This window comes from Podarcis filfolensis (genome assembly GCF_964270895.1).
Source record: "Podarcis filfolensis genome assembly, chromosome: 16".
In the NCBI taxonomy this organism is placed as follows: Eukaryota; Metazoa; Chordata; class Lepidosauria; order Squamata; family Lacertidae; genus Podarcis; species Podarcis filfolensis.
In genome coordinates this window covers 33,086,326-33,102,958 of record NC_139620.1, presented here as the reverse complement: position 1 = coordinate 33,102,958, position 16,633 = coordinate 33,086,326, and the positions used below count along the sequence as shown (strand labels likewise).

The 16,633-nt window shown below is 45.2% G+C and overlaps 1 protein-coding gene across 50 annotated transcripts in view; it reads left to right on the top strand.

Moving 5' to 3' along the window:
* Positions 1-15,351, top strand: part of EP400 (E1A binding protein p400) — a 73,258-nt gene extending 57,907 nt beyond the window's left edge. For 13 of the 50 annotated variants that reach the window (XM_083589490.1, XM_083589486.1, XM_083589475.1 and 10 more), the window contains 14 exons: positions 456-592; positions 1,279-1,335; positions 2,182-2,299; positions 3,772-3,963; positions 5,095-5,140; positions 5,242-5,351; positions 5,628-5,832; positions 6,961-7,118; positions 8,792-9,001; positions 10,065-10,260; positions 11,377-11,510; positions 11,983-12,141; positions 12,370-12,447; positions 12,607-15,351. In XM_083589490.1, the coding sequence (XP_083445616.1) occupies positions 456-592; positions 1,279-1,335; positions 2,182-2,299; positions 3,772-3,963; positions 5,095-5,140; positions 5,242-5,351; positions 5,628-5,832; positions 6,961-7,118; positions 8,792-9,001; positions 10,065-10,260; positions 11,377-11,510; positions 11,983-12,141; positions 12,370-12,447; positions 12,607-12,876 (2,070 nt within the window). In that variant the 3' untranslated portion in view covers positions 12,877-15,351. The remainder of the gene's footprint in view (positions 1-455; positions 593-1,278; positions 1,336-2,181; positions 2,300-3,771; positions 3,964-5,094; positions 5,141-5,241; positions 5,352-5,627; positions 5,833-6,960; positions 7,119-8,791; positions 9,002-10,064; positions 10,261-11,376; positions 11,511-11,982; positions 12,142-12,369; positions 12,448-12,606) is intronic. The other 37 variants (XM_083589483.1, XM_083589491.1, XM_083589479.1 and 34 more) reach the window with 7 other exon arrangements.
* The last annotated feature ends 1,282 nt before the right edge of the window (positions 15,352-16,633 follow it).

Genomic DNA, 16,633 nt, shown 5'->3' with positions numbered 1-16,633 from the left:
CTACCCACACCGTGTTTAGCTCTGAAAAGCAAAGGAGGAGGGACAAATGTGAGAAATGGAACATTCAGATCCATGGATCACCCTGCTATTGGGATTAAGCTCTAGTAGTTTATAATCGTAGTTTGTGCTTTACTTGTCTCTTAGTATTTGTATACTTAGTATACAGTAAGCCTGCAACTTACGCATTTAACTTGTGTGCATTCAACTTCATGTGCTTGGCAAAAATAGCAAATTAAAAGGGGGGCGGAAAGGGAGTGAATTTCGGGGGGGGGGGAGACTTTGGCAGTCCCACCTGTCATTGAATCAAATACGATTTTGGCTTTAGGCGCAGTCCCTGGAACAGAAGCCCTACATAAGTTGCAAGCTTACTGTACCAGATCTCTTACGTAGGCAGAAACATTACAGAGTCTTGTATTGTGCCTTGTAAAACTTTGTTGTTGTTTGTTCATATTTAGACAAAGAATAGCCGACCACTTCGAACAAATCAGCTCTATGCCCAAGATGAGGGCTCCACGCACACCCAGCTTTACACTAATCATTTTGAGATTATGAAAATCATTGCTGGGAAGAGAAGCCCACCGATCAAACCCTTGTAAGTTCATAGGGAAGACGCTCCTCTTGCAGCCACTGCAGTAAAACTATTCTATACAAAAGCCATTTGCTATGCAAGTCCATTGCAACTAAAACAACAGAGGCTTGGTGACACATTGCAAGTAGCTTTTTATGGCATAGCCTTTTTGTGGACCCTAGTCTAGTTCATCAGGTGCATGAAGTGCTATCCTTGAGTTAACAGGTCTTGAATCGGGTGGATGTGACTTAATAGCAATGACATGAGAAAAAAACTTCATCCAGGGATTATTCCATATTTAATTTGGTTAGTTCAGAAGACAGCTGTTGATAGCACAAACGTTGTCGCATTGGGTAGCCAATTAACACATGTAATTGACAAAAATCCCATGTGTTTTCATATTGTCTCCAATGGCAGTTCTTCATATACAGTGTATTGATTGTAAACAGAATAGAAATCTGAAGTCCACTATATAATTCTTCCTTGGGGTTCTTTGCCAAATGCAATTATGCCGTGTTTTCTTAAGGTCAAAAAGTGTTCTGGTGGATCTGTCGGTGCATGTGTTGGTGCCGTGACTTTAGAACATACAGCACTGCTCCTCTCTTCAGGAGTATTCTTTCTCCCCTCCCCTCCTCGGTCACCTTTAAATAAAGGGGCATTTTGGAAATGTGTTGCTTTGACAACAAACATCCTCTTGGGTTGTATTTCAGGCTCGGTATGAACCCTTTCCAGAAGAATCCAAAACACACTTCAGTACTTGCAGAAAGGTAAGAATCTTCAGGTGGGATGGAGGGGTGTGACAGGGCAAGATTAGCACCCGCCCCCCTCTTCTTTCTCCAAGCACTTTTTAAAAAATAATAATTTTTATTAAGTTTTCCGTTTAACAATCCAATCATATCACATTAATTATTCTAAATTGTACCAATATATATCATAAAGTCCAAATATTTTGCCAAATTATAAATTTTTGTTGGGGGTTTCCATGCTTTGAGTTCAGTAAGTTCTCCAAGCACTTTAAGCAAAGAACAGGGAAAGGATGGAGTTGATCAAGGGTCAGCAAACTTTTTCAGCAGGGGGCTGGTCCACTGTCCCTCAGACCTTGTGGGGGGCCGGACTATATTTTGAAAAAAAATAATGAACGAATTCCTATGCCCCACAAATAACCCAGAGATTCATTTTAAATAAAAGCACACATTCTCCTCATGTAAAAACACCAGGCAGGCCCCACAAATAACCCAGAGATGCAGTTTAAATAAAAGGACACCTATTCATGTAAAAACATGCTGATTCCCGGACCGTCCGTGGGCTGGATTTAGAAGGTGATTAGGCTGGATCCGGCCCCCAGGCCTTAGTTTGCCTACCCATGGAGTTGATCTTCTTTTTTGCAGAGACATACACATATACAGAGAGATGCTCTGCATTGGGTGCAGTCTAGCTAAAGCGAAATGCTTCTAAGTCCTTGTTGATATTGCTGGAAGAGGTTTTAAGCATGTGCTCAACTCTTCCATCAAAATCAGTAGGCCTTCACAAAAGCTCTGGACTTTTAACCAAGTGGCGCCGCAGTTCTTTCCCCTTCGTAATTTCTAATTTAGTTCGTTCCTCTTCATTCCCAGCGGCATCAACTACGACAAGCCACTTCCTCCCATTCAAGTTGCATCTCTCCGAGCAGAGCGTATCGCAAAGGAGAAGAAGGTACGTTGCGAAGGAGATTCCAGTTCCTGCGCCGAAACAGTGAGTCGGGGGATGTTGTTTGGTGATAGGTCCAGTCTCACTCCTCCCCCTCCATAGTGGGGATGAACTAATGTATATGGTATGCTGCAGCTATTTGAAATATGTGACATAAATAAAGGCTTTGTATTGACACTGTATTGACATTTATTCACAGTCGAATCTGGACTTAGTTCATTTATGAAATTTGTTGTTTTACCAGCACGGCTGGTCTCTGGCTGGTGTTACCAGTTCGGTTTTTTTAGGGCATGTTCTCGCGTTCAATTTGCCAGTGCGGCTGGGGCAGTAATATTGAAACTTGGGAATAGCGTCATGGGTGTATCTTTCATTCATCATGTGATAAGTGTCTCCCATGCTTCTTATTTTGTTTAGAAGCAGAAGCTGAAGTCGGGTGGTGGTGGGAGGGTATGATTCAGACTGGGACAGCAGTGCATGGGATTGATCTTGTCTCCCTGCACCATTATTTATTTAAATATTTGGAAACCACACTTCCATACATAATAATCAAAGGTGCCATACAGGCTAAAGACACAGCATTGCAATAAAAATGCAATAAAAATGCCAGACAGATCAGTAAGAGCGGGTTGGCAGAGAATATGAGATTTAAAAGCATGCGGGGGGCAGGCTTTATGTTGGGGGGGGGCAGAACTGAGTTATCTGTGAAATGATTGGTCAATTAAGTATTTTTTATTATTTTCTTAATGGGAGGGGCAGCTGCCCCCCTGCACCCCCTGACTACGCCCATGTTTGAAAGGCCCGTCTGAATAATACAGTTTTTAGAAGACATCAAAAAAATGAACAGGGATGTCTCCTGCCAAACATCTATTGGCAAGGAGTTCCACAGGGCAAAACGTGCCACACCAAAGACTCGGTCCCTGATTAGGGCAAGCTGAACCTCAGGGGCATGTGAAACAAACCAAAGTGTCCCAGGCCTCAGTGGCCAAGGTGGACCGGAAGGAATTCCTTGCTGTAAATCCCCCAAATCTCAGCTATTTACCCCTCAAGTAAATTCGTATTTTGGGGCAGGTCGGAGGAAAAGATTATTGGGAAATGGCACATGGAATTTTTCTGTACCACAGTCCCAAGCTGGATTGGGGGTTTCTCTGTTGCTTCCGAGGACAGGAGAGACTATCCTGTGATGAACCTGTTGCTTGTTTGGGGCCACTAGCGCTGCTGTATATAATGGGGTGGAAGAGGCATCTGAACAGCTATTTCCAAGTCTTTATATATTTCTCTTCCCCCCCCCCCAAATCTACGTTGGGAAAGGTAATGTGAAGATCTGCCCTAAAGAACTGACATGAAATGAAGGCACTGGACCTTGTATATAAAGATGTCAAGTCTAGGCAAATTCAACATATCCACCTGTTCACAGCCAATTGAAGAGAGGAGCGTGAGAATGGCTCGCCTTGTTCGGGATGCTTTTATCTGCCTTTTGAACAGGAACCAACCGCTTTTTCTCCTTCCTTATTCCCCAGGCTCTGGCTGAGCAGCAACGGGCCCAGCAGCAAGCTGGACCTCAGCAGCAACAGCAGGCCGGCCAGCAACAAACACAGCAAGCGGCAGTACAGCAAGCCCAGCCTCAGCCCCAGGCTCAAGCCCAGGTAGTCCAGCAGCCCCAGGCTGTGGTGCAGACGGCTGTTACCACTGTGGCAAACACTGCAGTGCTGGTAAGACACTCTCGAGGGGTTGCAAATAGCCACTGGCCCAGATGCCTGTGGGGAGTGGAGAGCGTGTCCGGACTGATGCAGCAGTTAAGCTATGCGAGAGTCTCCTCTTATTTCTAAAACTCAAAGGACGCATAGCATCATAAAGTGCGGGAGGGGCAGGCTAAGAAGTGTCACTTAGGCATGCCAAGCCACATTTGCAGGGGTTCTTGTGGGCTTGCAACTTTCACGGGCAAAACTGTGTGGCTGCATTCTTGTTTTAAGACCAGCATCCTGTAGCGCTACAGGCACAGGCAGTGACCAGCCTTAACATCAGGCACGTCCATTTATATGCTGACTGTTTGTTTGACCCGTGGCAGCAAGGATGTTACCTGCTATAGGCTGGAAACCATTACCCTGATTTTCTGTAGGGAGGGAATCAGATGGTTATAGGCTAAATTCATGTTTGGTACTTCTCCCCGCCCCCCCCAAGAGGACCTGTTATTTTTGAAATAAGTTTTGGATTTATAAGCAAACCCACTCCGTTTTTTTATTTTTATTTTTACTTTTTCACTTGTGCTTACATTTATCGTTGTGTATTCTGCGCTAAATCCTTGAACCAGTTAGAAACATAGCTTGAATATCCATGGAGATCATTTGGGACTCTGGCTAATTCTCAGAAAGCTGTGTCACATATGAGCAGATAGCTTCACGACTCTTACATGGTGCCCACATTCACACATAATGCTGAAATTTCTGGCTGCTTCAGCCAGAGCACACACAAGTTTCCATGGCCCTTTTCCATTCGCTTCACTTCGCCTGAACAAGTCAAGGTTTAGCACTTGACTGTATCTTCCAGCTGCTTCTGAAAATAGGGCTAATGTCTTCCAAACAGACCAGGATAGGAAACCATCATTTAAACTTTGCATCATATCCTGGCTTGTTCAGAAGGCATCAACCACAGGTTTGGGGTTCACGTGCAAAGGGGAACTTTCATTAAAATGCCAGCTTTTTAATTAACTGCCGGCTTCAAAGGTTTGTGAAGAAGTTGTGTGCAGCTGCACACAGCTCCTGCCACATCCTGGCCACATTGCATGCCAACCCTTCCACGTCCTGGTATGTTTCTCTCTTTAACCAAAATTATCTCTTGGCCAGGCTGGCACAATGAAGACCTCGGTGACTGGGACAAGCATGCAGACGGGTAAGTTGCACCTCCCGTAGTAAAGCATTGTGGGTGGTGGAGAAATGACTATGCCCGCCTCCATTGCAGGCCCAGACTGACCTTTTGGTTTTGTTTCTCAGCTACAGTGAGTGGGAACGTTATTGTAAATACAGTGGCCGGGGTTCCTGGAACGACCTTTCAGCCAATCAACAAGCGGCTGGCTTCGCCCGTGATACCGGGATCCCTGGCGGTGAGTATTTTCAGATGCCCAGTGTGTCACTTTCAAGCTCCCAATGAGGGCAGTGATGTCAACCAGAGTCCAGTGGTTCTAAGCAAAGTGTGTGTGCGGATGCAGTTTGATTATAGATAGGGGTACCTGGAAAAAATCCTACCCTGGAAGTGGGATTCTTTACTACGGCGAGGACAAAGCTTGGTTTGCCAAGATGTCTTGAGCTTGAGCCATTTGGTCAAGGATAATCTTAACTTGAGAGCTGCGACAAATTACATCTTTCTTCCTTTCCTTTAGACCGCAGGAGGAACGGCTACAGCCCAGGTGGTACATACTCAACAGAGAGCAGCTGCCGCACCTGCTGCATCTGCAGAACTGGTGACCATAGCATCTACCCCAGGGGTCCGAGCAGTGACATCGGTGACAGCGCCAGCGGTTGTCACTACTAACCTGACCCCGGTCCAGACTCAAGCAAGATCCTTAGTCACTCAGGTTACGCCAGGTAAAGAGTGTACATTTTGCATAGTCTGATTTTTTTTTTTAAAAAAAAAGATTAAATCTTACCTATGGGATACTTTCCCAAACTGGTAGTAACATCTGCTTCTTGTTTCTAATCCTCTGCTGACTTGACCTTGCGTGGGTTTTAACACCAGCAGCAGCAGCAGCAACAACAATTTATACCCTGTCCATCTGGCTGGGTTTCCCCAGCCACTGTGGGCGGCTCCCAACAGAATATTAAAAACACGATAAAACATCAAACATTAAAAGCTTCCTTAAACAGAGTTGCCTTCAGAAGTCTTCTAAAAGTCAGATAGTTATTTATTTCCTTGACACCTGGTGGGAGGGCGTTCCACAGGGTGAGCACCACTACCGAGAAGGTCCTCTGCCTGGTTCCCTGTAACCTCAATTCTCACAGTGAGGGAACTCCCAGAAGGCCCTCGGGAAGCTAGACCTCAGTGTCTGGTATGAAGGATGGGGGTGGAGACGCTCCTTTAGGTATAATGGGCTGAGTATATTATATTTAGCCCATGGATGGGGAACCTGCGGCTCTCTAGATGGTTTTAGACTCCAGTACCCATCGTGCCTACTCACTGAGCATGCTGGCTGGGGCATCTGGAAGGCCAAAGGCTCCCTGCCCTCAGTTAAATCTGTGGGGACCTTTTCAACTCGAAGGGCAACCTCCCCGGAGCGGGGAGCGCATGACAGAGTGCTGAGGCAGAGACGAAGGAGGGCACCAAGGTAAATGCTGCCTTTGTACTTACCTCATTTCTGCACCCACTCCCACACCCCTCTATCCCATATCAAGGCAAGCCAGAGGCTTTATCAGAGTTCAAGCTCTCTGAGAAACTAGAAACTCTCAGGCAGCGTGTGAAGCAGGGCCAAGCAAGAGTGTGGACTGGGAACAGGGCTGGCTGAGTAGGGGGGCTGTTGATGACTTGTAAATTGTGCCTCTGAAGCTTTTTGCTGCTTGTTACTGGGAATCGTTTTGTGAAATCTTTATGAATTGCATGCTGTAGGTTTTGTTCCTTAAAAACGTTGCAGGTCGCTTGGAGGTGAGTTTTTGTGTGTGTGTAACGAATGGCTAGGAAGTGTAATAAATCTCCGTTTCTTCTTCTCCCCCTGCCCCCAGCAGCTCCAGCAGGTGTGCAGTTGTCGGGGAAGGCTATCAGCCCGGCTCACTTCCAGCTCCTGCGGCAGCAGCAACAGCAGCAGGCGGCAGCAGGCCAGGTCCAAGTCCCACAGGCCCAGTCGCCAGCCCAGATTAAAGCTGTGGGGAAGTTATCCCAGGTGAGGGAGAGGCTCCTCGATTTGTGAGCACTAGCGTTGGTCGGAGCGCTGCATTGCACCCCATCTGCACCATGCATTGAAAGCAGCACCATGCTGCTTTAAGAGCCAGAAAAATCCTGAAGTGGCCCTCCAAGACCCACAGCAATTTTCAAGTGTTCAGGGGGTGGGAGTTTGGGGAACTCTGTAGCTTGGTAGAAGTTGGGCATATTTGCATCATGGAGTTGCGGGGAAGGGCAAGGAGTTTGCCTGAGTGCTGAAGCCCTGCCTCCAACCCCCAGGAATTTAACCTGATCCCCTCTCACTTCTGAGATGCTTTGCCCATGCACAGCTGTCAAGCATATCTTTACAGTCATCAGAACTGGAAACCTGCTCTTTGAAACCAAAAGATAAAAGCAGGGGCTCTGGGAAAGGAGTCTCCCACTCTCAACACCAGATTCTGTATGTTTAGCTCCGTCACTTCCATGGAATCTTAGCATACACATAGCGTTCATGTATTTTTGATAACGTGGCATTTGATTTTACACCTGCACCTAATATATATATATATAGCAGCCATTTCCAAACTGGGGCTGATGGGAGTTTGCAGTCCAAAGCATTTGGAGGGCAACATAAGAACCTGCCTTATACTCAGTCGGACCCTTGCCCTGTCTAACTCAGTTACTCCCTGTGCCGACTGGCAGCGCCCCTCCATGGTTTCAGGCACAGACTCTTTCCCAGCCCTATCTGGAGAAGCCGGGGATTGAACTAGGGACCTTCTGCATGCAAGGCAAAGACTCCACTGCTGAGAGCAACCCAGATGGGGAAAGTTGCAGTGCATTGCGTAACATGCACTGTGTTTTGAGATCTATACGCTCAGCCAGGGTAGATAAAAATCAAGGATTAATTTAAAAAATAATAATAAATAAATCAGATTTTTTAAATTTAAATCAGATTTTTAAATTTAAATCGGATTTTTAAAATAAAATGCTTTTGGAGGAGAAATCTTTCTAAAGATAGTTTTCTATTTAAGTTACATTATAGTCCAAAGGCTATTCATCAGGAAATAAGTATTCGTTTTACGTTTTTCATGTGTGCTAAAACTCAGTCTAAGTTTTTTAATAAAAAACCCCGTTTAACCACATCAGTTAACAGGCATGGATACATATGCTATAATGTTATTGTTTTAGTTAAATAAATTGTTATTAAGGAAATTATCATTTTTCTCCTTCCAATAAAGTACAGCAGAAAAGTTGTCCAAATATAAACAGTTAACTTATTAAACCTCACAATAATTTCATAATTATCTGTCTAGGTATTTATAATAGTATAACCAAATCAGTAATTTTTGATATAACTAAAAACTGCTCTGAAAATTGATTATTCCAAAAATGAAACCTTCATCTGGTTGTAAATATTAAGATTATACCAGCAAGAATGAGTCTTTCTGTAAAATAAATAAATGATTTAAATCAAGTCTTACTGATTAGTGATTTAAATCAGGTCTTACTGACTCGTGATTTAAATTATGATTTAAATTGATTTGATTTAAATCAAATCCACCCTGCGCTCAGCAAATCTTGTTACTGTATCAGAAAAGAAAAAACTTTGGTTCCAATTCTCTCCTGGTATCAGAAGCCATTTAGCAGAGCCAATATTCGTGGTGGTGGTACGATGTTGTGTTTCTCTCTCTTCAGGAGCAGCTTATTAAGTTACAGAAGCAAAAGATGCAGATTCCCCAGCAGCAGGCTGCCCAGCAGCAGGCCCAGCCTGGAGCCCAGCAACAGGCCTCTCAGGTTCAAGTGCAGCAGCAGCAGCAGACCCAGCAACTCACGGCCGTTGCAGCACCGAGGCCAGGGGCGGTCCTCACTGGCACCACCGTCACGAACCTCCAGGTTGCTCGCCTTGTAAGTCAGCCTTGGGGATCCCGCAGAGGTTAACAAGCCAGCAGAAATTTCAGTTAGCCTGGCACAGGTGGGACGGTTGGCAAAGAGGAAAGACTGGGCACAAGCCTTCTCCTCTCTCTTTTTTGGCTTGGCTAAATGCTGCCTGCTGTGTGTGTGTGTGTGTGTGTGTGTGTGTAGAGAGAGAGCATGGTCTTCTGCACTGGCTGGGCAAATTCTTAAAATGCATTTAAGCACTGGACTGGCAGCCGCAGAATTCTGCTCAGCTAGAGCACTCTTCGTTGTGAACGCAAGGTGAAAAGTCTTTCTGGAACAGCTGTCTTCTTTCTCACAGACAGTATATATTTGGGAAGCAGACCGTTCCCCACTGTTGACCCCTAAGCAACTGACATTTAGAGGACACTGCTTCTGAACACCAGGGCTCCATTTAGCCCTCATGGCTTCTGGGGGTCAATGGAGCCTGCCCCTCCTCCATGGATTTGTCTTAAGCCCCATTTGAAGCCATCTGAGCCAGCCTTCTCCAACCTGTTGTCCCCCAGGTGTTTGGGACAACCACCATTTGTTCCTGTCCATTGGCCAGTTGGACTTATGGGTGTCATAGTACAAAACTTCTGGAGGTTGCTGGCTGAGAGTTGGAGTGTAGCAGAATCCGGAGAGCCACAGGTTCCCCATCCTGTCTTAATCCAGGGGTAGGGAACATTTTTAAAGTTGAGGGCCACATTCTCTGGCAGAGAACCTTCAAGGGGCCACATGCTGGTGACAGGCAGAGCCAGAGGTGAAAGTGGCTGGAGCACTTCATATGAACATTCATGAACCTTTCTCTGTTCTGCAAGTAGGACAAGTGAGAGGCATTATCAGAGTTCAGGGAAACATTACAGACAAGCAAAGTGACTCGAGGAGGGTGTGAAGCAGGGCCAGTGAGGGCCTGAGTAGAGTTCCAAGGGCCAGATAGGTTTCTCGTTCCTGCCTCATTGCGTTGCCGTTCTGTGGAGCGGATTGCATTCCACCAGAAATAGGCAGGTCTCTTCTCATGCTTGTGCAATAATCCCAATTCCTTACTGCTCAGACTCGTGTTCCTGCTTCCCAGCTTCAAGCGCAAGGCCAAATCCAGGCCCAGGCACCGCAAGCAGCCCAGGTGGCGTTGGCAAAGCCTCCGGTGGTGTCTGTTCCAGCTGCCGTAGTGTCATCTGCAGGGGTCACCACGCTCCCTGTCACAGTCGCTGGGATTAGCGTCGCTATTGGACAACCACAGAAAGCAGCAGGTGTGTCAGTCATTATTCTTAACCTGTGTGTGAGAGAGAGAGCATATCAAACTTCCGTAAGAAAAAACCCGAGCTTTCATTTTAAGTCTCTCTTCTCCCTTTTCTTCTCTCAGAGTGATGCTCAATATGTCACTTTCTTTTTCTTTCTCTTTTTAAAATCCGAGACTTACTAATGCCTATACTGTACCATGCTTGTGACAGTGAATTCTCCAGTTGTCCAAGGACTTGGGATATTCAGTGGGTCAGGGAATCAAACAGATTGCAGACTTGCTTCTGTGAAGCAGAAGGAAAGCTGTCGGTTTAGCTGTAGCACAGGAGCTGGTGGAGAACTGGCAAGAGGTTTTATTTCTGTATCAAAAACTTGCCCCCTGATTCATCCCAAGGTGATTTAAAAGGGCAAGATATGAAAACAGTAAGAGATCAAAACAAAAAACACAGCAGCAAAATAAATACATCCCAGCAAGAACAGAAGAGCAGAATGAATGCAAGTTGCACAAAACACCTGTCCATTTCAAAGACTTTTCAGAGGAACTATATTTCATCTTGGCACCTGAGGGACCATAGCTTCCTCCCCCTCTCTCTAAAACCACCCCACTTTGGGTTGTACTGCGTGCACACAAATTGCTGCCCAACACATTGCCTACAGTCATCCTGCTCCAGTCAGGTCGGCGGAGTTGTGGGGACGTGCTAGTGGAGGGCAGGAGCAGCAGCACCGAGGAGGAGGGTGCTCAGGTTTGCAATGCTTCAGAAAAGCCCCTCCAAAGCACAGGTGCTCCAGAAACTTGGAAGGAGATGAGTAGGATCATCAATGGGCATCAGAGGCACTTACCTCCAAAATTCAACAGGACCCCAGGTGAAGGCCTCATCCTTCTGGAAGCAGGCTTGTGTGGCTACCACAAATGTCAGGTTCGTTGAGTAGCCAGGACAGGTGGGCCTCTGACTCCTGATAAAAGAGCAGTAGTGGGGAAAGACAGGTTGAAGGAGGAAGGTCTTCAGCAGGCACTGAAAACACAACAGGAAGGAATTCCAAAAAGGTATTGTGGAGCATCATTGTAAACAGTGTCTCAGAACTTGCAGTGTCCAGTCTTTTAGTTCTGTCCTTCGTATCCTGCACAGGAGGACAGACTGTGGTGGCTCAGCCGCTGAACGTCCAGCAGCTCTTGAAACTCAAGCAGCATCACCAGGCAGCCCAGCAGCAGAAAGCCATCCAGCCTCAGGTTGCCCAAGGACAAGCTGCTGTTCAGCAAAAGGTACCCCTCTCTGTTCCCGTTACTGCCTTTGCAAACGCTGCATTACCACTAAGGTGGGAAACTGGATACTTTGGCTATTAGAAGCATGCTAAAGATGGAGGAATGGCCTGCTGTTATCACCAACTCTTTATCTGTAAGTAAATTGTTGCAGTAGAGCACAGCTGCATAGGGCAAAGATTTGCATGTACTTAACCATGTCCTGGATTCAGAGAACTCCATTCTGTTTGTTACGTTCCATATCTTGCCTTTCCCCGAAGGAGGTCAGGGCAATGTGCATGCTTCCACACACCCCTGTATCCTCTAAGCAAGCCTGCGAGGTAGGTTGGGAAGAGAGATCGTGACTTGGCAAAGGTCACCCAGTGATTTTCCTGGGGAAAATGGGGAATCAGAACCTGATTCTTCTGGTCATAATCTACATATTTAACCAGTGCGCTGACTCGAAGAGGTTGAATGCCCTATTTTGCCCTTTCAGTTAAATGCCCAGCAAGTCACCGTCCAGGCCCAACAGCAGACATCACAGCAGCAGAAAGTCTATGCTACGCAGCCGGCCATTAAGGCACAGTTCCTGCCAACGCCGATTTCTCAGGCCCAGAAACCTGGTGGAGCCCAACAAGTCCAGACCCAAATACAGGTAAGGCTACTGTGCCTCTTCCCCTCTCTTTGACGAGGATCTGATATTGGTACTCATACAATAAGAGCCTCTCCCGTTTCCCTGCTGGTTGTTTGGTGTCTGTTTCTACCCAGATCGTCCCCAGTCAGGTGTGGAACCCACAGACACTGGCTTAATTCACACATTTGCGGAATACTGGATACTTTTTAAATGACAAACCCCTTCTCCCCCAATGTGTTGTTCTTAAAGGTTGCAAAGCTCCCACAGGTGGTCTCGCAGCAGGCAGCAGTTGCCAATATTCAGCAGGTGGTGTCTGTTTCCCAACAGGTAAGGTTTGTGGGATCCCACATTTCAAACTTGCATGCATTTTTTTCAAAATCTTGAGCGGGGAAGTGTAACTTCTGAAATTGCCTTTAGAAAGGATTTTCACTAGCAAGCATTTCTGTTTACCTCTTCCCCTTTTTCTTCCTCCCCGCACCCCCCAAGGTTCAAGCTCAGCCGCAGACGGTGACTTTGTCCCAGACGACAGCAGGACAGCATCAGGTCCAAGTCATCCCTGCCACCACCGCCACCGCTCAAGTGGTCCCACAGAAACTGGTCCAGCAGCAGGTTGTCACAGCAGCATCTCCCCAGATTCAGGCAGCCGGCGTACAGAACCCATCCCAGGTTCCGGCATCATCTGACGGCCAGACTCAGCAAGCGAAAGTGCAAATGAGGACTCCAGTCAGGATAAAGGCGCCCAACAAACCCAGCTGAGTCCATGGTGACCTCACAGCAGTGAGCAAAGGAGGACATGCTGTTCGTGCTTCCTGCCACCTGGCAAAAGCTGGAGCCTGCAGACCTGTTTGCACAGGAAAAGCTTTGCCGGCAGTCCCTTCACCAGAGAACCTCTTCCCAAAAGCTGCAGGCGCACTTTGTGACTCTGATCCTGTGTGAAGTTCCCAGGAAGGCCGCACGTTCAAACCATACGCTGTGTAAATATTTAAAGACTTGGATCTCTGCTTGTTTTCATAAGAGAGATAAGCGAAGAGGTTGCTCTCAAGTATCCGTAGAAATCTGCATAGTCTCGCATATCACCATCACTGCCATAGGGAAATCCTCTTTGAGTGGGTTTCAAATGACTAAAAGGCAGTGCTCAGTCAATGGCTGGCAGAGCAAGAGTCCTCTCCACTTGTTTTGAAGTTGAGTTGTGAGAAGCCCTTCATAAGTTGGCTGGGAGTGGGGATTTGCTGGAAGCTCTCTCCAGAACATTTAGCCAATAAATGTGAAGATTTGTAAGTATCTGTAATTATGAACCATATTTCAGTCTCCATTTTTGTAAGTCCTTTTTTTTAAAAAAAAACATTTGCTAGCTGTGTGTCAAGTTGTGTGTCCTGTTCCCTTCCCCAACTGTACAGGTTTTTTTAAAGCACTCACCTATAGGCTTTCACTCTCATTTTCCCACCTTTAAGGTAAATAATAATCCAGGCATGTGTCTTGGGGAAATAAATACTATGTGATAGTATCTGTGTGTTTAATTATTACCCATTGTTTCTCTTCCTACCCCACTTAATTTGTAAAAAGAAAGGTTTCGTTAACAATTGATAAGCAAAAACGGTTCATTGCCCTTATTTCTCGCCTGGAGCAGCCAGACTAGGAGAATGCTCTGGTATTTTTTTCACTGTTGGGATCTGTTTTAAATGTCTCTGCTTTATAGGAAGAGGAACTTAAAAATTTCAGTCTAAATTCTTTAGTTGTATTAATAATTGGATCTAAATGTTTTTGTGCTCTTCTTTCACCAAACAATAAGAAATGAAATCTTCATGCGGGGCATTTGTGGATTGCTAATTTTGCAAATATCGCCTGCCTTACTAATTTTTGAGTTCCTGAGCAACTGTGAAACAATCAGGGACAGCAGCTTCTGACTCCCTCAACCCCGCCCCCAAATTCATGGCAAAATGTCTTTGCCATGTTTTAAAAACTGGCACTGCTTCTGGAACCTCAGATTGTCTGCTGTTTTAGTTACTATGCTGCACAATGTGCCATGAGAACAAAATGAGAAATTATTAAATGCTAGAAAAAGGACCATGGTTTGCAGGGAAGTGATATATCTGCATGCTACACAACTGGGACCCCATTTTTGGTGGGGTGGGGGGTTCTGCCGTTCTTCTCAGACTACAGAGCCAGCCCATGACTACAGAGCCTGCCCAAAGCTTGTGGGTCACAGTGGGCTCTGTGCTAAGCTCTCGTGGATTGTGACCAACGTAGATTCCTGTTCTGCATACATGAATTATTGGACTGCAACTATTAGAGAGCACAGGCAACGTTTTGAACCTGCAGAGCCCCTAGCCTTTTCATTTAAATTCAGTTCCCTCTTGCAACATACTTGCTTTCCTTGGAACCTCAGTTTTTACAATTGTCAGTTGTGTGTGTTTGTTTGTTTTGGTTTTTTTTTTATAAAAAATAAGTGTTTGTACATAAAAGAAGTAGAGACAGATCAACCCTCCCTTGATAGCTTTGTACTATTACGTTTGTTGGTTTGTGTTTGTGAGAGCTGCTATTACACAGGCAGCGGAAGAATTAAAATGCAAGCTGGAGGCAATGGCAACACAAAAAAAAAAAGATGGTTGGGAACCACTTGGAATGTCTCTTGTGTTAGCAGAGGGCTTGTCAACCTGGAACCCTCCAGATGTTATGGACTACAACTCCCATGAGCCCTCACTAGCAGAGTTGGCTGGGAACCACCCAGAATATTTCCTGCGTTAGCCTCTTTGGAGATGAATGGGTCATGCATAGAAGCTGGTTCCTGGTAGATCATTGCGCCTATTTCATACTGTATACTGATGTCCACCCCCCCTCCAAAAAGTGTAGCTAGTTCTGGTTTTACTTCTGAAAAAAAAAAAGTTTATATCTTTATTATGTGTATAAATGCAGTGGGGTGTAAATGTAAACAGAAAAGAAAAAGTAAAGGTTTCTCTCCTCCCCTGCATTTTTTTTTTGACAGCCTCTGTGTTTGGTTTTGATTGTGTCAGCAGAAGCAATGTCTATTTCTACAGACAGTGAAGATGAAAATTAGACTCTCCCCTCTGTCTCTCCCTCCTCTTCCCTCCCTCTCACAAAAAGGTGTGTTAGGAAGCCGGTCTAATTTGTAAATATCTTTATGAACATAAAACATTTGTACTTGACCAGTAGGATTGTAAGGACTTGTGATGTATCCTACCTGAAGGTGTAATAAAGTGTACATTTTTATAACACACGGCTGCCATTATTTCTTTGGGCTTTTGTATTTTGCCTTGACCCCTTAGGATCTGCTTCCTTGCCACGAAATGTTAGTTCCTTCCCCCCCTGGAAACCATGAGGGAAGGGGAGGCTAATAAAACCCCAGAAACTTTAAAACAGCTTTGCAGGTTCAACCTTTTATCAAGATGCATCATTCTAGAGGTGATAAACAGGAAGAAGCTGAAATTAGAACTCCATGTGCACTAATGTCAAAACAGAGACATCTCCCCCGTCTCCAAAATAAATAGGGAGAGCGAGTCTTTTCTTTAAAAAAATAATTTTTATTGAGATTTAAGATCACCCACCAACACCAATAAAACATCAAATCTTATTACATACTGTATTTTTTGCTCTATAAGACTCACTTTTTCCCTCCTAAAAAGTAAGGGGAAATGTGTGTGCGTCCTATGGAGCGAATGCAGGCTGCACAGCTATCACAGAAGCCAGAACAGCAAGAGGGATTGCTGCTTTCACTGCGCAGCTATCCCTCTTGCTGTTCTGGCTTCGGAGGTTCAGAATATTTTTTTCTTGTTTTCCTCCTCCAAAAACTAGGTGCGTCTTGTGGTCTGGTGCGTCTTATAGAGCGAAAAATACGGTATATCCTACTTTATGTTCTGTAGAGCTGTTGACTTCCGTCCTTCCCTTCCACCAGTTTTCCTATTTCATTCTATAACACTGGTCAACAACAAATTTGTTGTCTGTGTTTTTTCAGATGATTTAGGACGAATCTGATGTGCTGAATCCAAAAATCACATCGGTTTTGCTCAACCAGGTCAAGTTTTTGAGCTATGGCCACATGTCTTTTTTTACGTTTTTGTTCACATGTACGCTTGTGTGGAGCATTTTAGAAGAAGTTGGTAGGGGTAAAATGCCATGTTGAATACTTGTTTTGATTGGAAATGATTATTTTAATGACAAGAAGTATTCAGGTCTGATAGTTCTGGGTGATTATGTCGAAAAGGGATCAGTTTGAAGTCATAAAACCTTGAAATCTTCCATAAATTGGTGCGGCAAAGCATAAAGTTGGGGGATCAAAACTAAGTTAATGGAAAGAAAGAACTGGAGCAGCCTCAAGTATCCTGATCTTCAATCAGCACGTCATCCTGTAGCTCATTGTGATGAAATTCCAGTGCCTATCTTCGGAGAACTTCCTGACATTAGTGACGAAGATGCCTCCAGTGTTGAAGGACATGAAGAAGAAGAAGTGGTTCTTGAAGATGATGCTCCACATCCATTTTCCCAAAAGCAGTTGAAT